We start from the raw sequence: 21,269 nt of genomic DNA on the forward strand, positions 1-21,269 counted from the left end.
TAATAAATAAAAGGTAAATGTGGGCCAATTTGAGTAAGAGAATCTTTGCTAGTTAAATGAGCTTCTTACAGGATGAAATAGCAAACTCCTGTTGTTCTGTAGCTCTGAAGGGAAGAATTATAGACTATATTTATTTGTTAGAGTTATATCTCCACCTTTTCTTTAGAAACTCAAGTGACAGAAGTCCATTTTTCATCACTACAGCTACACCCTGTGAGTTAAATTAGTCTGAAATAAATGATTAGCCCACAGTCGTCCATAACTTCTATGGCTGAGATGGGACTTGAACCTGGCCCTCCCTAGTAACAGTCTTAACAATTTAACCTCTGTACCATTTTAATATCAAAGGAATACATGTGATACTGTATGATCATTATATTTCAGTTCCATTTTATTAATTTTTAAAATTGAAACTTTCCTTAAGATGTTAGTAATCTATTTATCTTTGATAATATTTATAGGCAAAGCAGATGTTTTAAAATTGCAGAGTTCAAATATATTACAGTTAAGCCAATGCAAAGATTATGGTGGTAAACTTGGTGATTCGGTAAAGGTTCAGTGAAGGTTTAGCATATGAGAAGCCTCTGCGTAAAATATTTGCAAATAATAATTTTGGTGCTGGATATCATTTGTCTTTTATGATCAGAGCAATTAAAGTCACTAATAGTTCTTTCATAGCATTGACCCACTCTTCCTCAAAGTCTTGGAGGGATCTTGGAGGTCATCTAGTCCAACCCTCTGCTCAGGAAGGAAACCCTATACCATTTCAGACAAATGGCTGTCCAGTCTCTTCTTAAAAACTTCCAGTGTTGGAGCATTCACCGCTTCTGGAGGCAGGTTGTTCCACTGGTTAATTGTTCTAACTGTCAGGAAGTTTCTCCTTAGTTCTAGGTATGTTAAAGCTGGGAGAGACTGGCCTAAGATGTTGATGCAAGTTTTATGGCTAAGCTTTTGTTGAGGTCAGCATGACTTGCTGAGTTGCTGCTACTCAGCTAACAAGCGTGGCTACTTCCTTTACTATTGCCTAGTTGTCCCAAAGGTGCTTTCTTTCAAAAGGCAAATGGACTTTCTTGTTTTGCTAGAAGATGTTTTGCTTTTCATCCAAGAAGCTTCTTGAGTTCTGACTGAATGGTGGAGAGTGGAAGGATTTATATTCCTTGCAGTCATTTGGTTATGCACCTTTGGGACAACTATGACCTGGACGACTGAGAATCTCCATATATAGTGCCTGGTTGATTAACACACCCTCTGCTTCTTATTTTGGTGTGAGCTCCTAGGTTCTTACTAAGCTTTTACATAGGTGGAGGGCAGACTTTGTCAACCTTCCAGCTTCCTTGCTGCCTGTTCTTGAACATTATACCTTCGTGTTTGAAATAACCATCTGGCCCCTGCTTTTTGAAAGCAAAGAAACTCCGTAGGGTTATGTAAAAGGTTTGATAATGGGACATTCTGACCCCCAAATACACTGTTCTGAATATTCTGACCCCGGGTTAGGCTCATTCAAATTCCTAATACTCAAGCCCATTCTGCTTATTTTTGCATACCCCTAAAGTTCTGTCTTCCAGGCGAAGCAATCAAGCAGAAACTGTTGAGGTAACTTGAATTTAATGGGATACAGTTATTCAAATTCCTAATGGAGAATTAGCATTAGCAGCAGCTACACAGAGAACCAGCAGCAATGGGTACAGACATCTCTCAGTTAATACCCATTGTTGGAAGCAGTGCGTGCTTCCGTTGCCAGAGACACAGTTTCAAATGGATATAAACATGGGAGAGGGATCTGATAAGTTTCTTCTACATTTCTCCCAAAACAATGCTGCTTGGAAGTACAAAACAGAACTGTGGTTAAGTTTAATCTGTAGTTGGAAGCTAGTGCTATTCATTACAAAAGTACATTCTCTTCTGATATTTTTCTTTTACATATTCTTTTTTTCTTGAGCCAAACTATTTTTGTTTCTAAATCATTCTCAAAATTTACTGGATGACCTAGATTTACTTTGATGAAACTTGGAAGACTTCTGCAGCAAATTCTAGATCTGTCCAAATCAGCATGTGTTGTATAATGTATTGTTTTTTCTTTCACTGAACAAGTATACATGCATTTGCAGATATATACTCATATGCATGGTTACGTGATATAAAACTTCAGTTTAATAAATGCCTAAATTTTGATCCAAAAATTTGACCAAATTGCCTTTTGTCAATAGTTGAAATAGTGTTGTATTGACAATGCACATTTATCTTTCAAAGTTTTACAATATGTTTGGCCTATTATTCATGCCTAAGATATCCGTAATTTGTTCTTGTAGATTCCAAATATTGCTAATATACTACCTTGTTGATTTTAAAATGTTGACAGTACTGGTGTTTCCAGTGGGTTTCAACTCAGCAATAAAGGAACAGGTTCATTCATATGATTTAATATTCCAGTTCTTGAATTGCAACTCCAAAAGAGAGATGATTGCCAAGAAACTTTTACTAAACAGTCTCTGAGATATCCAGTATCTTCAGACAAAATGTTCAGTTGGAACTAGATACATTTGAAGATAAGAAACTAATTCACATGTTTAAAGCAACTATGTGAAAAACTTTCTAATTGATAACAATCACAAACCCTGTTGTTGGAGGTGATGAAAGTCAAAGTTGATGCTTCATTGTTGTGAGAAAGCAAGCACTTCTATATACATGTAATTCTTGACAATGCAAAACATCAATAGGAGTTCTATTTTTTTTCACTAATGTGAACATTGCCACCATTTATTTATTTATTAGATTTATGTTCTACCATTCTGAAACTCAAGGTGCAGTATACAGTGTAGCACTATCTCCTCCAATTTGTGCCACCACAATAACACTGAGGAGTAGGTTGGGCTGCAAGTGGCTGTTCCAAAATCACCCATTAAGTTTTCACACCCGAGGATGGTATCCCCATTATGTTAACCTATAAGTTTTAAATTTTGCTATATAAAATACAAATAATTAGACTTGGAATATATTTAGAATTCAGTGATTTCAGTCATTACAGGCTCAAAAGAATTTATTCTTTGGTCCTTAAACTGGATTCCATATCTTGAAATCAGTAAGAATGTCCCGAATGTGACCTAATCCTATTATCGTGAACTTCTTTATATCTCATTAATCCTCAGCTATTCCAAAAAGCATGCATTTTTATTTGCCCAGGAAAGATAGTTCATTTGTGGGGAATACAAGATAAAATATTATTATTTAAACTGACCATTAAAATCCCCCACACCAGTTTGACTCATTATGTTTCAGTTTGTGATCAAATGCAATAAAATTATTTATAGCAGCCTAGAGCAAACTTCATTTCTGTGTCATTTTGAAATATTTTTGCATTTCTGGAAACTTCTTCCCCTTCCCTTAAGATCCCCAAATTTCAGCTCTAGCTCTTGATATCCCCACTAATAATCTGTTCTCAAAGTCACACAAGCAATATATGTGTAGTTTATTGAAATAATCAAATCACAGTGAAAGCAGTTGTTATAATGCCTGAATTGTATACTTTAAGGATAAGATTTTTTTAATAATGATATGGTTTCCTAATTCTAAGTGATTTCCTTTTCATAGATTAGTTTTTAATACTTTATAAGTATAGATGTATGTTTTGTACCTACTACCAACAGTTAATCAATGCAGAAAGGTTTGTGTGTGTATGTGTCCAATTGAATGAGAGAGGAACTGCTGCTTTTAAGTTTTGTAGATTTTGCAACTATAGAATAGTTGAGAATCAGAATTATGCACATGTTTTTTTGTTTCTTTCCCTTACAATAATTAGATTTTCCCATTTTCTCCTGGTTGAAAGTGTCATGTTCACCTTGAAGGAGAATCTACTTTTAATCTATGTTATACATCGTGTTTTTCTGAATAATCCATAATTACTTTTCCAAATAAGCAAAGCAATCATGGTTTGTTTAACCGCTTCTGTTTTGTTTTTCCTTTTTTAAGTCCTCTCACTGCACCCTTGCAGATTAGGTTGATTAATAAATGAATTCATGAAATTGCACTCGTTCATATTTACTGCACAGTTGCAGTCAGTAAACTAATATCAAAGTTGTTTTCAATCTCTCTAAAACAATTCACATTGTATTCATTTGCTGAGTTCATATAGCATATTAAGTAAAAACAAACAAAATCTCAATATTGTTAAGTACAATATGTGAAAGCAAGCATTTTGTGGAGAAGATATTTGTCTTGAGATACTTCTCATACTTTTGATTGTGAGTTAATCACAGCCAGATGCTATTGTTATGATATCACAGTTTCACCCGAAGGTTTTAATGAGAGCATACAATATATAAATGTGTTGTTGTATTATGGAGATTGGAATGTATTTCTCAGTGTCTTTAGAATCTAGAATGAAAGTAGATGATTTCATAAGTTCTTACTTAAATGTCTTCTGGCTAAAAACTCTAATTAAATAATAGCTACAGAAAAAATGTTTATCAAATATTCCATTCAAAACGTAAATCTATTTGATGATTATTTTTATATTATAAATTAATGTATTAATATTATAATATTTATACTTTAATATTATATAGTAATATATATGAATACTGTAGTGCCAAGTTCATTGTTGAGTAATATAACTGAATAAGCTTAAGAATGTGGTATTTTTTGTATGAGACAAATTGTATTTATAGGTGCAAATTGGAGTGGCTGCCTAAATGTTGTAATTATACTCACCTTCTTTTTAGGCATACATGATACGTTGCCTGCTAATAGAGATAGCTCGCTACAATATAGCTTTATTGAATAGAATGATCACGTCGTTTACAGTATTGCATTCTGCAATGAATTTTCATTTACATTAATTGAGTAGTACAAATCCTGATATGTTATCTATTTATATTTACTGGTAGCATAAAATGCTATAGTATATCTATACAGGAAGTATTCTTCTTTGGAATATGACTTGTATTGAATACTGTAGAATGAGATCCTACATTGCTTATGTTTAATAGAGAATTAAGCTTGTTGACTTTTAAAAAAACAATAGTAACTTCTTAATTTTTGTGTATAGCAAATCCAGTTTGCAGATGATATGCAGGAGTTCAGTAAATTTCCCACAAAGACTGGTCGCAGATCCCTATCTCGTTCCATTTCACAGTCTTCCACAGACAGCTACAGTTCTGGTAAGTGTTTCCCTTTTAATAATATTTATTTTCCTTTTGATATATCTTCTGCTGATACAGAAATAATTAGCTCAAGAAGCACATCTGGCCTCTCAATGTCTTCCTTGTAGTCTTTGGAGAGAGAGAGAGAGACATGCTGCTGAATTTATTAATGTGATTATTATTCAAAGAATAATGTTATTCAAAGAAAATGTATTAAAAAATTTGTAGACATGTCAGCATATCCCTGCCAGATCCCCTGCAGCTCCCCTCTGGCTGATTGGTTTAAAAAATAAAAGTTCCCACCCTTCACCTCAAACTTCTTGTTATCTCTACACTTATTCGTGTAGAACAGGGGTGTCAAACTGCCGGCCTGCGGGCTGGATGCATCATGAAGAAACCGTGCCCACCCCATTGCCGGCAATGGTGAAAAAGCTCCAATACGTCGCACAACGTCACGTGACATCACGAGTTTGACGTCTGGTATAGAAGGAAGTGTGAAGTGGTTCATTATAATATCACTAATAATGGGGCTCAGTAGATAGTAGCTATCCATAATGAAGAAAAGTGTCTTGACTTGGTTACTTCCTATACTAAGATATAATCATGGACTTAAGTTTCTTTTACCTATATATCTCTTCTCACTGCAAACTTTAAATTTTTTTTATAGCGGCATCCTACACTGATAGCTCTGATGATGAAGTTTCTCCAAGAGAAAAGCAGCAAACAAATTCCAAAGGCAATAGTAATTTCTGTGTTAAGAACATCAAGCAAGCAGAGTTCGGGCGCCGAGAGATAGAGATTGCTGAGCAAGGTAAAGCTCAATTTGCTAAAGCTTCTCTCTGGGTGTCATACATTTTATCCCATTAGTCATCAAACACCTTGGTAGCAAGTAAGCTCTTTGAAATGTCCACAAATGATGTAAATCTATAAAAAGACCAAAAGTTTAAGTAGTATTGCACAATCCTTACAAAGTGATCAGTGTGGTTTTTTTTAGTTATTTGTTTAACGAATTAATAGGATTTTATTCACATAGATCCATTTTGAGCAATTAAGCACTCGGCAGTGTTCAGTTCAGGTTGCTGGCATTCTTCAGGTATATACTAGGGCTGTTCAGATATCTAGATTCACAAATGAAAAGGTGATTTGGAGTATCTTGTTGACAACCTTTTAAAGAAAGTGTTTTGTTTTTTTCTGAGTTCATACAGCTGCTGCCAGGCAATTCCAAGAAAAGACATGTTTGGTTTAAGGAAAAGCTACTAAACACATGTGCTTTCATAAATGTCCCAAATCACATTTTTCCCCCTTCAAATTACTGCACAGCCTTATTATATGTTACATTTTGGATTCAAAGTAGTTGATAGTAAGTAAATATAGTTTATTGTTGGAACCATGGGCCATAATGAAGTAACATAGCATAAAATACAGTAAAACAAAATAACAATACAGTTATGTAATAAAAAAGAGTGCTAAATACTAAGAGGCCAAAAGAAGATAAAGCCAGGGCTAAGATTAAGGACTTAAAAGTTCTTAAGGTTCTGAGATTAAATGACAACAAACAAAAGTGGCAACAGGAAAAGGATATTAGCAGGTTCACCTGGTGCACCAGTTGCGGCCCTGTCTGGACCGAGATGCCCTACATACAGTCACTCATTCTCTCGTGACCTCTCGAATAGACTACTGCAATGCTCTTTACATGGGGCTGCCCTTGAGGAGCACTTGGAGGCTCCAGCTGGTGCAGAATGCGGCCGTGCGAGTTGTGGGGGGGGTGTCTCCCGATACTCCCATGTAACACCTCTTCTCTGTGAGCTGCATTGGCTCCCAGTTGTCCTCCGGGTGAGATTCAAGGTGCTGGTGATGACCTATAAAGCCCTAAATGACATGGGTCCGGATTACTTACGGGAGCACCTTCTGCCGGCGTCAACTTCCCATCGTCCTGTGCGCTCCCACAGAGAGGGCCTCCTCAGGGTGCCGTCAGTTAGGGAGTGCCGGCTGCATTCTTTGTGGGCGTGCCTGCCCTATGGAATTAGCTCCCTGTTGAGCTCCGGATGGCTCCCGTCCTTCGCTCTTTTCGCCGTGACCTGAAAACCTGGTTATTCAAGCTTACCGGCCTGGACTGAGGGATTGGGATTTTAAATTTTAGAATTTGATTTACTTGGTTTGGGGCTAAATTTAATTTAATTTATTTTTAACTTTGTATGACATGTTTTAATTGCCCTGTACACTGCCCCGAGTCCTTTGGAGAAGGGCGGTATATAAATCTAATAAAATAAATAAATAAATAACAGTGGGAAGCATATTTACAAGATAATTTAAATGTTTGATGTCTGACCCCTTGAATTCACCTATCATCAATAATATGAACCTAATCTCGTAAATAGTACAGTGGAGGACGTAATAAAGAATAGCCTTTTTTTGACTGGCACTGCACAGAAATCCACACTATTCAACAAGATGCTACAGAAACTCCCTTGAAAATATGCTGAAGGCATGGCCTGCGAGTGACAGGAGGCAAGGCCTTTCTCAGTGGGGCAAATTGTTTATTTCTCTTTCCAGAGCAATTGTTTTCTACCGTGTTTTCCTAAAAATAAGACTGGGTCTTATTTTTATTTTTATTTTGCCTCCAAAAGAGGCACCAGGTCTGATTTTGGGGGAGTGTCTTTTATACTCACCTCCAGCACTGACAGCACCGCCCAGGCAGTCCACTTCTGCGGCCAAAGGAGCAGCTTCTTTCTGCAGCTGCATTCCCTGCCTGCATTTTGCAGTCAGGCCTTTCTGGAAGGCCTCTGCAGCTGAGTACCTAGCTATGGATTGAATCCATAGCTCAGTTCTCGGCTGCAGAGGTCTTGAATCTATAGCTCGGTTCTTAGCTACAGTGGGCTTCCGGAAAGGCCTGTGATTGAGAAATGCAGGCCTAGCTGCAGAAGATGCTGCAGAAGAAGTGAGCCAGAGAGGAGAGGCCTGGCTGCAAGGTAAGTGGGTGCAAGGTGCGTAGGGCAGCTCCACCCCCTCACTCCCACTCTAGCTTGATTTTTAGGTGTGTGCCTCACCCTAAGACTAGGGCTTATTTTGGGGGAGTAGGGCTTATATTAGGCTCACTCCCAAAAATCAAGCTAGGGCTTATTTTTGGAGTAGGCTTTACTTTCAGGGAAACACGGTAAGAGCTTTTTACATAGATATAATTCTAGGAATTGAAGATAATTGTTTGCTCAGTAATTGGCATGGGGGTTTGTTAAAGGTACTTTTTTTTTTAGATATGTCTGCACTGATTTCACTAAGAAAACGAGCTCAAGGGGAAAAACCTTTGGCTGGAGCTAAAATAGTGGGATGTACACATATCACAGCACAGACTGCAGTGAGTACACCTGTTTTGCCATTTGTATCTTAGTCTTCTTTCATCTTTACTATTTTCTGGATTCTATCTATCATCCCCAGGTGACAAGGGAACTCAGTTCTATAAAGGGTATAATTTAATTACTAAGTCATCTTGATAAATATTTCTACTCTGCAAAGACAATTGGCCTTATGGAACCTGCTGGATCTAAAGTAGATGATTTACTGTGGGTTTTAACTGATTACTACAATTGTTTGAATTAGAACTGCAGTCTTGAATAGTTCAAAGAACTGGAAATAAATGGTTTGGATCTTAGATAATCCTTTTCTTATGTTCTAAAGGAGCAAGGCATTGTGGCATTAATTAACCAATATAGCCTAATTAAACCTCTAGAATCAGGTGTATAAATGAAATTAAACTTCTGGAATCTACTAGTTTGTGAGCTTTTTCATTCAGAGTTTTTGTTTCCCCAATCCAATTAGTAATTACTGAAGCTTTTTAATTTGATGCTTGCTTTACCTTTTAGGTCTTGATTGAGACTCTTTGTGCATTAGGAGCTCAATGCCGATGGTCTGCTTGTAATATTTATTCTACTCAAAATGAGGTGGCTGCTGCCTTGGCTGAGGCTGGTGAGTATCAACTAACTGTACAAATAATTTGTGCTAATTCATGTTAGAAATTATTTATGTATTCATTTTTGCAATATTTACTCATGACCTCAGCACTTAAGAATACATTGTTTATCAAGATATTTGGTTATATAAGAAGATACTTTTTCATGTATTAAAACTGTTTTCTGAAGCTTGTCACTAATAAGCTTCATATTTTCAGGAAAATAAGTGGATTTCATTCAGATGAAAAAAATCATTATTTTGAAAGAGGACTTAATTAATGCCAAACTTCATTATTTATCATTGTAAAAGATTGAGCATTAATTAATTTAATTTTTAATTTATTATCATTTCTATACCGCCCTTCTCCCGAAGGACTCAGGGCGGTGTACAGGGCAAGAATAAAACACAGAAATTTACAAAAATTAAAAGATAATTAAATGCATGCCCGATTAAAATACAATTGATACATAGTAAAAAACCCCAATAAGAATGATAAAAAACCCCACCAATCCCCCCTCAGGCCAGGCCGGCTTGCTCGAACAAGTATGTTTTCAGATCGCGGCGAAAGGAGCGCAGATCGGGCGCCGTCCGGAGCTCAACCGGTAACTGGTTCCATAGCTCCGGGGCGCCCACAGAGAAGGATCTCCCCCTGGGGGCCACCAGACGGCATTCTCTGACCGGTGGCACCCTGAGGAGGCCCTCTCTGTGGGAACGCACAGGGCGCAGGGAGCTTGATGCCGGCAGCAGATGTTCCCTGAGGTACTCCGGCCCCATGCCATGGAGGGCTTTGAACACCATTACTAGCACCTTGAATCTCACCCGGAAGACAACTGGCAACCAATGCAGCTCACGGAGCAGAGGTGTCACGTGGGAGTATCGGGAAACTCCCAACACAACTCTCGCGGCTGCATTCTGTACCAGTTGGAGCCTCCGGGTGGTCCTCAAGGGAAGCCCCATGTAGAGAGCGTTGCAGTAGTCTAGACGAGAGGTCACGAGCGCGTGAGTGACCGTGCATAAATCATCCCGGCTTAGATAGGGCCGCAACTGGCGCACCAGGCGAACCTGGGCGAAAGCCCCCCTAGTCACGGCCACCATGTGATCTTCCAAGGTAAGCCGCGAATCTAGGAGGACTCCCAAGTTGCGAGCCCTATCTACGGGGGGTAATAATTCACCCCCCATAGAAAGAGATGGAATATCCGAATAGACCCGGGATGAAGGTATGCAAAGCCACTCGGTCTTGTCGGGGTTGAGTTGAAGTCTGTTCCTCCCCATCCAGACCCGAACCGCCTCCAGGCAACGGGACATCACGTTGAGGGCATCACTGGGGTGGTTTGGGGTAGAAAGGAAAAGCTGGGTATCATCAGCGTACTGATGATACCCAACTCCAAAGCCACGAATGATCTCACCCAGCGGTTTCATATAGATGTTGAACAGGAGAGGCGAGAGGACCGACCCCTGAGGAACTCCACAAACGAGAGACCTCGCGGTCGACCTCTGCCCTCCTGTCAACACCGACTGCGAGCGTCCCTGGAGATAGGAGGAGAACCACTGTAAAACCGTGCCTCCCACTCCCAATCCCCTGAGACGCCGCAGCAGGATACCATGGTCGATGGTATTGAAAGCCGCTGAGAGGTCCAATAGGACTAGAACAGAGGAATGACCCCTGTCCCGAGCCCTCCAGAGATCATTCACCAGCGCGACCAATGCCGTCTCCGTGCTGTGCCCGGGCCTGAAACCCGATTGGTACGGGTCTAGATAATCCGCTTCATCCAGGACCAAAGGGAGCTGATGCGCCACCACACTCTCAACAACCTTCGCAAGAAAGCGAAGGTTGGAGACCGGACGAAAGTTGTTCAGCTGGGTCCAAGGCAGGCTTCTTGAGGAGGGGCCTCACCACCGCCTCTTTCAAGACGGCAGGGAAGCTACCCTCACTCAAAGAAGCTGATATAACTGCCTGGAACCAGCTGCGTGTCCTCTCCCGGGCTGCATAAATCAGCCAGGAAGGGCACGGGTCCAATAAACATGTGGTGGAGCTCAGTCTCCCCATAATCCTGTCCACTTCCTCCGGAGTCACAGAATCAAACTCCTCCCAAGTGATATCGACAAGACCACCCGCGTCCTGATCGCCAGACTCTGCCCAGTCGGAGTCCAGACCGGTCCGAATCCGAGTGATTTTGTCCGACAGATAATTGTTAAACTCCTCGGCACGACCCTGCAAGGGTTCCTCCCTCACCTCCTGATTAAGGAGGGAGCGAGTCACCCTAAACAGAGCGGCCGGGCGATTATCTGCGGACGCGATAAGGGTAGCGAAGTGATTAGACCTCGCCACCCTTATCGCAGCGAGATAAGACCTAATATGGGTTCTTAGTCGCAATCGGTCGGATTCGGATCGGCTGGACCTCCAACCGCTCTCTAGGCCCCGTCTCCGGCGCTTCATCTCCCGGAGCTCCGCGGAGAACCATGGAGCTCGACGGGATCTGCATCGGGTCAGGGGCCGCAAGGGTACAACTCGGTCAAGAGCCTCAGTGGCTGCCCTTTCCCAAGCTTCCACTAAGGCATCTGCCGAGCTGTGAGTGGGGGAGGCAGGTGGGGACCCCAGCGCTGCCTGGAATCTCGCAGAATCCATTAAGCGTCTGGGGCGGTACCATCTAACTGGTTCCACACACCCACGGCGGGGGGTGGCAAAACGGAAGACCAGCCGCAGGAGATGATGATCGGTCCATGACAGGGGCATAATAATTGGGGAACCCCCACCAAGATCATCTAACCACCGCCCAGATAAGAAAACTAGGTCAAGGGTGTGGCCTCCCTCATGAGTCGGTCCTGAAATTACTTGCGTCAGGTCCATGGCCGTCATGGAAGCCATGAACTCCCGAGCCAACTCAGATGATCCTCCCAGAGATGGTAGATTGAAGTCCCCCAAAACTATAAGTTTCGGGAACTCAACCACCAACCCGGAGAGGACATCGAGAAGCTCAGGCAGGGCTGCTGCTGCGTGACTAGGCGAAAGGTACACCAGCAGCAAGCCCAACTGCGCACCAGGGCCGCATCTCAAGAAGAGAGACTCACACCCGACTATCTGCGGAACGGTGGCCTCCCGCGGAGCTAAGGTCTCCCTCATAACAACAGCCACTCCCCTACCCCTACCCTGAGCCCGAGGCCGGTGTAGCACCCGGAAATCTGGTGGGCAGAGATCAGCCAGAGGAATACCGCCCTCTGGGCCCAACCAAGTCTCCGTGATGCAAGCCAGGTCCGCCTGCTCACCCTCGACCAAGTCACGGACGAGAGGAGCTTTATTAACGACAGACCTGGCATTCAGGTACACCAGCCGGAGCTCAGGAGGCTGCACATCCTCACTCCCGGGACCTCGGGGTAGAACAAGAGGGTCGGAACGCCTCACCGCTTGCAAGTAGCGGAGAGGCCTTCCCTGAGGTCGATACGGCCCTCTGTTCCTGCACCTGCTGCCATTCCCTAACGTCGTGGGAATAGGCATTCCCACGACTTGCCCTGGAGCCCCGGGGGCGACCGACCCCCACTCCTCCCCTCCGCGATCAATCCCGGCCCTGGCCTGAACAGTGGTTGCTGGACTGCCCCCCATATCCGAACAACCAAAAGAAGTTCCCACCCCCCTCCCTAACCTCCTAAAAAATTTAACCAAAAAACTAACCAGGGGCTTCCTATTTGGCTTATATCGGAGGCCCCTACCCATGCCCAGCCATCTCTCAGGGTCCCAACACTCGGGCCCTTCATCAAGAGGAGGTGTAAAAAGTAAGGCGGGTCGCTCCCAGGATGGGGGGGCCCCCCTGAGAGCGTATAAAGTCGTGCTCGAATAAGTCAGACGCATGATCTTAACAAGTCCGACAAAAAAAACAGCAAGGCAGACCAGATCAACTCAACATGGGAGGATCTCAAAATAAATAAATCGAAGGCAAGTGACCAGAGAGCCAACCCAGCTCCACTGCCACTGGAGCTGGGAAATCCCGGGATAGATCGAATCCCGCCCTCTCACGGCGGTCAAAGCCGGGGGGCAACCTGGTACATACAAACCGGGGGAGCAATACCCCCCAGAGCTCTCACCTCTGGGAGGCAGCAGATGTAAAAACTTAACCACTCTCCCACAGTGGTTACAACCCGGGCCTTCTATTATAGGGGAGGGGGGAGAAGGGGAGGGAGTTAGAGCAAAGAATCTATGAAATACATCAGGATTAATAAGCCGGCATGGTCACAAAATGGTAGGAGAGATTCTGGTTACATAAGTCACTTCCATGTTGCAAAAAAGACTGGATGATAGTCAGTCAAGAAGGGAAACCACAACATGGTCCAATGATTTTCTTGAGATATAGTTACAACACCGTTCGCAGACGGTGTTGGCAGGAGGGCAGAGGTCAAGCCCTAGGCCTCTTAAGTGTGGAGTGCCTCAGGGTTCGGTGCTCTCGCCCCTCCTGTTCAACATCTATATGAAGCCGCTGGGAGAGATCATCCGTAGCTTCGGGGTGAAATATCATCAATATGCTGATGATACCCAGCTATTCATCTCCAGCCCGAATCAACCCAGTGATGCCCTCGATGTGATGTCCCGTTGCCTGGAAGCGGTACAGATTTGGATGGGAGAAAACAGGCTTCCACTTAACCCGGCCAAGACTGAGTGGCTGTACATACCGTCATCTCGTTTAGTCCAAAAGGTTCCATCTCTGACTATTGGAGGAGAGATGTTACCTCCCATTGATAGAGCACGCAATCTGGGCGTCCTCCTAGATTCACGAATCAGTTTTGAAGATCATATTGGAGCCGTGGCTAGGGGGGCATTTGCACAGATTCGTCTTATATACCAGTTGCGCCCCTTTTTGGACCGAGATGCCCTACATACAGTCACCCACGCACTCGTTACCTCCCGTATTGATTACTGTAATGCTCTCTACATGGGGCTGCCCTTGAAGACCACCCGGAGGCTTCAGCTGGTGCAGAATGCAGCTGCACGGGTTGTGATGGGAGCTCCCCGATACTCCCATATTACACCCCTCCTGCGTGAGCTGCATTGGCTACCAGTTGCCCTCCGGGTGAGATTTAAGGTGCTGGTACTTACCTTTAAAGCCCTACATGGCTTAGGTCCGGGATACTTGCAGGACCATCTGCTGCCGGGAACAAATCCCCATCGTCCAGTACGCTCGCACAGAGAAGGCCTCCTCAGGGTACCGTCAGCTAGGCAATGTCGACTGGTGACCCCCAGGGGGAGGGCCTTCTCTGTGGGAGCGCCAGCCCTATGGAATCAGCTCCCCCCTGAGCTTCGGATGGCCCAAAACCTCCAATCCTTTCGCCGCGGCCTCAAAACACTCCTGTTCCACCAGGCCGACCTAGACTGACAGGCATTTTATTTAATTTATATTTAGTATTTTTAATTTATCTCTTAAATTCTCTAATATAATTTATTGCACAGATGTTCTCAATTTTATTTCTATCTTGATCTCTGTACTTATTATATGTTTTGCTGTTAGCCGCCCTGAGTCCTTCGGGAGATAGGGCGGGATATAAATCCCATCAATAAATAAATAAATAAATACTATCTGTCACAGTACTTGCTTTCTAACTAGGAAGATGCTGTTTGCAACATTATTATGGCATTAATTAAATATGTCATTGCAAGGAAACAAAAATATGATACAAAAATGATGGCAAATGTAGGCTTTTCAAATAATTTCTTTGAAAGTAATTCAAAAATACTTTCTCAACTTCATTAGCTATATTAAAGATATACAGTTGTATTCCTTACTTTGTTTTTAAGACTCTAGAAAAAAAATAGCGTCAGAATACTTTGCTAATATCCTTTTCCTAATAGTTTTGTAAACTGTCTCTATATGCCCAAGCTGCCAGATCTTTTCGGAGAAACATTGCAAAGTTAGGTAGACTCCCTTGGATCTGTTATAAGAGAATAGGTAACAGTAAAGAGCACTTGTTAGCTTTAAATTATTTACTCTGTTCTGCATACATTTTTTTCCTATGAACATTCCTGTCACAATGAATATTTTGGTCTTTGAGTGCCATAAAATGTTTTATACCATTCCACTTCCTGCACATTCTGCCAAGAATTTGCTCTGATGGATTTTTTGAAAAACAATTAATTTGTTGTCTGACCATTATTACTGGTATAATTCTAAGAAAACCTAAAGCCAAGTAAACATTTCTGATGGATTGCCTTAATATAACTTTTTTTCCCAAAAGAAAAAAACACATGGTGCACAGTTCTGTTTTTAATCAGAGTGGTCACCATAATGATTGGGATCTGATTCACATAAACAAATGGCCGGTTAAACATATGACAAGCAAACAAATCACACAATAGCTTAGCATGATGTCTAATGATAGATTACCTTTTTATATGTTTTCTGGTGATTAAAGCCTGGTTCATGTATAGAAGTAAACCATAATACAGGTAGTCCTCGACTTACGACCACAATTGAGCCCAAAATTTCTGTTGCTAAGTGAGACATTTATTAAGTGAGTTTTGCCCCATTTTACGACCTGTCTTGCCATAGTTATTAAATGAATCACTGCAGTTGTTAAGTTAGTAAAAAAAAGTTGTTAAGTAAATCTGACTTCTTCATTGGCAGAAGATTGCAAAGGGGGATCATACAACCCCAGGACACTGCACTGCAAAATATGAGTGTCTGAATTTTGATCATGTCTCCATGGGAATGCTGCAACGGTCATAAGTATGAAAAACGATCATAAGTCACTTTTTAGTGCCATTGTAACTTTCAATGGTCACTAAACAAACTGTTGTAAGTTGAGGACTATATGTATTGTTTGTCTCTAGCTTACTATTCAGAAAAAAATAGTTAATGAATGTTGGCTTAGTGTTATATATAAATGTAACAACAAATGCCTTTTCTAATAACTTGTTTATTTAAATTTTCTCAAAGCAAGAAAACCATTAGGCTAATTAAAGTAGGCAAATCTACTGCCTTAACTGTAGCTTTTGAAAAACATGAAAAGTATTTTCAACATTCATATACCTAAAATATGTGGAAGTAACAGCATGTTACATTTGCTACGTGCTAGTAATATGCTTAGCTAGGGCAAAATGCAAGAAACCTTGCTTTTAAAAATCAGTTGGGGGCTTTTTTTTGTTGTTTTCTTAGGTGTTGCTGTGTTTGCCTGGAAAGGAGAATCTGAAGATGATTTCTGGTGGTGCATTGATCGCTGTATAAATATGGATACCTGGCAGCCCAATATGGTAATAAATCACTCCACTTAAATTCCACTGTTCTCATTTTTGTTGTCTTCTCTCAGAGGATCCAAATGCTACTTCAGTAATGCCCAGGTTTTTGGTATGCTGAGTGGAAATATTGCTTTTTTTCTTTAACCCACAGAAAACAGTATGATACAGTGCTCTCAGATGGTAAATATTTAACATGCAGAATATTTAAATCTAGTCACTCCTGTTCAGACAGAACTAATTGCATGGTTCTCTGGATTTAGGCTATTGGAGCACATCTAGAGAACATTTTATAAAAGGCATCATTTCAAGAGAACCAGTTCAATATCATGGAAAAGTGTTGCTCTGGAATGTTGCATAAGGGGCTCTCATTACTCTCCACTCTCTTCGTTTACCAGCTTTCATTGAGATACTGTATGTATGTATGTATGTATGTATGTATGTATGTGTATATATAATTGTTGTGTGTAGTCTGTTAAGGATTGTTCAGTTAGGGAAAACATTTGGCCTTTTTTTTGCCTTGGAATAGTTGAGAGTAGGGAAAGTGTATGTGCATTTTACAACTGCCCTTCATATTATCTTTGTAACTATTATAATTATTGTTATTGTTTGTAAGTTACCCTGAAAGTGAGTGGACAGCCATATAAATTTTCTAAATAAATACATTCTCTAAATAAATGAACAAACTAATATCAGGTTTGTTTGTTTTTTAATCTGCAATTTTTAAGTAGCAACATCTTCCTTTATTTTTTGTGTCTTCACTACCTTCTTTTGCTAATAAACTTTATGATGATTAATATAGCAAAATATTTCCATGTTGACTACTGTATTTGTTCTAGGTTAGTTAGAACAGAAGCTGATGATTACTCTCCTGTTTTGGCTGTGCATATTACACAAATGTTCTACCTGAATTTGCACAGTAATTAGTACTGCTGGTTTGCACCTTATATCAGCTTTCATAGCAGTGAAACTATTTCATTTTTTGTATTAAAAACTTCACCCAAATAAGTTGCTAGGATACCAAGCCTGATCTCCTAATGAATATTTGACTTAATTTAAAAAAAAAAACCCATATAAGATGAAACTCAAGTGTGTACTTAAGATAAAGTTCAATAGTCTATCAATAATAGAATATCTGAACCTATTATATTTCACATATTTGTAGATCTTGGATGATGGGGGAGATCTGACTCATTGGGTTTATAAGAAATATCCCAATGTATTTAAGAAGATCAGAGGCATTGTGGAAGAGAGTGTGACGGGTGTGCACAGGTAACAAAGAACTTCTTTGTGTCTGTTCTTTATGATGTTTTAGTATGTTGGGGCCTATTTATTTCTGTTTTGTAAGCACAAAATTCACTAAAGCTCACTATCACAAAGCCTTATAGACTAATAGCTCATGACAGGAGTGAGAAACAGGTGAAATGAAGCTATAGAAGAATGGTAGAATGATGTCAAGACAATGTGCACATTTTCTTCTTACTTATTTCCTTATGAATACATGGAACTTTATAGTTCTTTTATCTTTAATTACTTATACCACATTTTGGGTTTATGAAGAAGAAAAATAGTTAGCATGTTCAATTTAATATTCTCTTAACTTAGAAATGGTTGGAGGTACTCTACTATGTTCACATTTAATTCTTTTTTACTCCTGTTTTCTTTCTCTTACAGTTTTAGTACTAAATGTATGTGGGAAATGCAACCTGTTCTAAGTTTCCAGTAGTAACTCAGGGATGAATTGACAAGCATAAGACATTGTTTTATACCACATCTGACAATAGTGTCAGTTAGTTCAGTATCATCTACACTGGACTTTAGCCAAGGAAGAATATCTACAGCAGTATCTACAAATACAAAAGACTAAATAATTGTGTTATCACTGAGCTGTTACTCAAAATTGAATTAATGGATAAAGAGTATGTTTCCTTGGGTGATGGCTGTGTTTGCTTCCCTTAAGGTAATGCAGCTATTCTTTCATAAACTCGATATAATTGGCATTAACAAAGATTTTCTTTAGATATTTGCTATTACTATCACTATTACACATAACACTGTGTTCATTGAAGCTTTATTTATATGGCACTAAATAAATCTTGAAGGTTTCATAATTCTTCCCTATTCTGATCTTTTAAAAGTAAGAACTCTGTGCATATCTAAATGAGAATTTGTTAAGGGGTATCTATTGCTGCTACTTAAAGCTTTGCTTCTAACCAAAAATTGTAATAATGTCTCTTTCTGCAGAAATGCAAATGAACTCTAGATAGCAGCAGAATGGTGTAGAAAAATGTAACTGTTGGCTGCTGACTAATGGTTATCCAAATATTTGCAGCCAAGATCATCGTACTTTAATCTGGAAAAATTCCATCCCCTCCCACTTCTTTTTTCAGATTGTACCAGTTATCAAAAGCTGGAAAACTCTGCGTTCCTGCCATGAATGTAAATGATTCTGTCACCAAACAGAAATTTGATAACTTGTATTGTTGCAGAGAGTCCATCTTGGATGGGTGAGTTTGGACTGAGGGAGAAAAAAATTGAACGTTCAGCTTTTGTGTCACATCTTTATGTTCAGTTTTATGCCAGAGGTTTAAATCATTACACTGCTGTGATACCCAGTGACTGAAATTTTTACTTTATTGAAGAATCTAAGAGAATGGTGTTTTCAAAATGGGTTGCTTTGTTTTCTGTAGTCTAAAGAGGACAACGGATGTTATGTTTGGAGGCAAGCAAGTAGTAGTGTGTGGCTATGGTGAGGTGAGTATTACAAGTGATCCATAATCTTAATCTTAATCTTTGTTGAGCTCTCATGAGTACAAGCAAATAGCTAGCTTTGTATTGCGTTCATTATTCATTGTATTCATTATCTGCCTTTTACTAGTAATACTTTCCTGCTTGCTTAAATAAAAGCACAATTAGCAAGCAATTGTAACAGAAAATGATGTATCTAATTGTAAGCCATTCAGAATAATTGCAAGCTGCTATCAGTGAGTATTTTTATATCACTACAATTAATGTATGCAAAACACATCAATTATATTCAAGATAATCTTCACATGTGAATGGAATGTATTGTTTCAACATGGTACCATTTGAATGGCAATGTGGAATTCTGCACATTTTTAAAATTTTACAACAGCTGCCTATATAATAATTCATGGCAGTAGTGCAAGTGATTGTTTATGCAAGAGACTTAACAGCAAGAGGAATCTGGAATTCTATCAACAGTAGCTGTTCAAAATCAATATTAAAATGGTTCCCTTTCCCTTCCCTTCCCCTTCCCTTATAAAGCAAAAATTTGTGATGAGGAAGCTTTTTTTTTACTGAGAAGTATGGTGATATCCAAGATATTTAAGGTTTGTAAAATGAGAATATAAATGTATGCACATTCCCCAGGTATGCACATAGTGGCTAATCCTTTAAAATAAACAATATTTTTTTTAAAAAAGTCATATATTTGGAATGAAGTGCAAACGTTATCAATTCCTTTTATAATTGCATCAATCATATATTTAGCTAGTAAATAGTAGTACTGCAGCCATGAGTAAAAGAATGGATAGAAGTAACATCTTCATGCCATACTAACAGGAAGAATACTATTAAGGGGGAGGCTACTAGTTACTCCTGAGTATTTTTTGCTACCAGTCCATCAATGTTCATTGGTTAATATACCAATTATATACATTTGAATTTTAGTGTAGAAATTTCAAATCATAGTTACCTACTGTTGCTTTTGAGGTAGACATTGTTTGCCAGCTTCTGATTTGGTGTTTATTTTTGGGTACCGCAGGTTGGAAAGGGATGCTGTGCAGCTCTGAAGGCTCTGGGAGCAATTGTTTATATCACAGAGATTGATCCCATCTGTGCCCTTCAAGCCTGGTAAGAGATGAGCTGTCACAAGCATTATTCTCTGACAGCATTCTTTATCACTTTGGGTTGTTCTTCTGGTGACCGCTTCTGAAGGTTGAAGTGAAACCGATTATTAAGTTCTTCTATCGAGAACTTGAAATCAAAGCTATCTTGCAGTAGATATGCGCTCCTGTATTAACTTTTTAAGGGCTTTGTGATTAATATTGTTCCTGAAGAACTGGTGCACAGCTTGACGGAGGCCTTGGTCACCATTTGGAACGAGGACGGCTACAACTTAGGATTGAATTGCGGCTTTTCCATCCTGTAAACAGGAGTAAAATCAAATGCAGCCCATTAACTTTTATAAATGTAATAAAATCCATCTCTTCTAAATAGAAGGGTGCTCATAAAAGTTCTTCCTGCCCCATAGGATACCAAAGCCATTTTGACCAACCACCTTCAACTTGATCAGTAGGGCAATAATGGGCAAACACAAGATGCTATTTGGCAGCTGAAGTTTAAAACATGGGGAAAAAGTAATGCTGTCAGAGCCAGCCCAGTCTGTTAGCCAGAAAGGCTGGGCCAAGCTAAAAAAAAAAAGAGAGCCTCCTGATGTAAAGCAAAGGCAAATGACAGCACCAACAACCAATCTACCAGCAAGAAATTGGCAGTACGACCAGATTCCTGCTGTATAACCAAGGTCAAGTCTATTTCTACTTAGATTCTTTCTCTCCTCCCCCCATCCCCAATAATGGATGCAGCATATACAAGACTCTTTAAGAATCTACTTGATATATACTTTAGAGGGATTTTTAAATTTTTATGTTAGATTTTTTTTAATCTCGCCTTTATTATTTTTATAATAAAGTCTATGAATGGCTGGTAATTTGTCTCCTTTGAAAGAGAAGATCAAGGAAGAGGAATTATAGTACATGATCCACTATTTGCAGATTGGTTAGAGCAGGGGTGTCAAACTGCGCCTACCTCATTGCCAGCAATGCGGGAAAAGTTCAGATACTTTGTGCGATGTCACGTGACGTCATGGGTTTGACATGTCTGGGTTAGAAGATGTATTTAGATTTAGAAGATTTAGCATATCCAGCCAGCAAAAAGTAGAAGCGCCCTTC

General features: G+C 40.2%; 1 protein-coding gene and 1 long non-coding RNA gene across 3 annotated transcripts in view; one reads left to right on the top strand and one right to left on the bottom strand.

The window, feature by feature from the left end:
• The window catches only part of AHCYL1 (adenosylhomocysteinase like 1), a gene marked incomplete at its 3' end in the record, with an annotated part of 54,505 nt that overhangs the window by 23,936 nt on the left and 9,300 nt on the right, over positions 1–21,269 (top strand). For both annotated transcript variants that reach the window (XM_081323181.1, XM_081323182.1), the window contains exons 2-10: positions 5,045–5,156; positions 5,806–5,949; positions 8,390–8,490; positions 8,996–9,098; positions 16,220–16,314; positions 17,462–17,568; positions 18,687–18,803; positions 18,987–19,050; positions 20,084–20,172. In XM_081323181.1, the coding sequence (XP_081179307.1) occupies positions 5,045–5,156; positions 5,806–5,949; positions 8,390–8,490; positions 8,996–9,098; positions 16,220–16,314; positions 17,462–17,568; positions 18,687–18,803; positions 18,987–19,050; positions 20,084–20,172 (932 nt within the window). The remainder of the gene's footprint in view (positions 1–5,044; positions 5,157–5,805; positions 5,950–8,389; positions 8,491–8,995; positions 9,099–16,219; positions 16,315–17,461; positions 17,569–18,686; positions 18,804–18,986; positions 19,051–20,083; positions 20,173–21,269) is intronic.
• Positions 6,506–21,200, bottom strand: LOC308665307. The gene is made up of 3 exons (XR_014025856.1): positions 21,127–21,200; positions 20,015–20,464; positions 6,506–7,007 (listed from the first exon to the last, which is right to left on the bottom strand). It is a non-coding gene; the product is annotated as an uncharacterized lncRNA (long non-coding RNA).

The sequence above is a fragment of the Vipera berus genome (genome assembly GCF_964194415.1).
Source record: "Vipera berus genome assembly, chromosome: 3".
In the NCBI taxonomy this organism is placed as follows: domain Eukaryota; kingdom Metazoa; phylum Chordata; class Lepidosauria; order Squamata; family Viperidae; genus Vipera; species Vipera berus.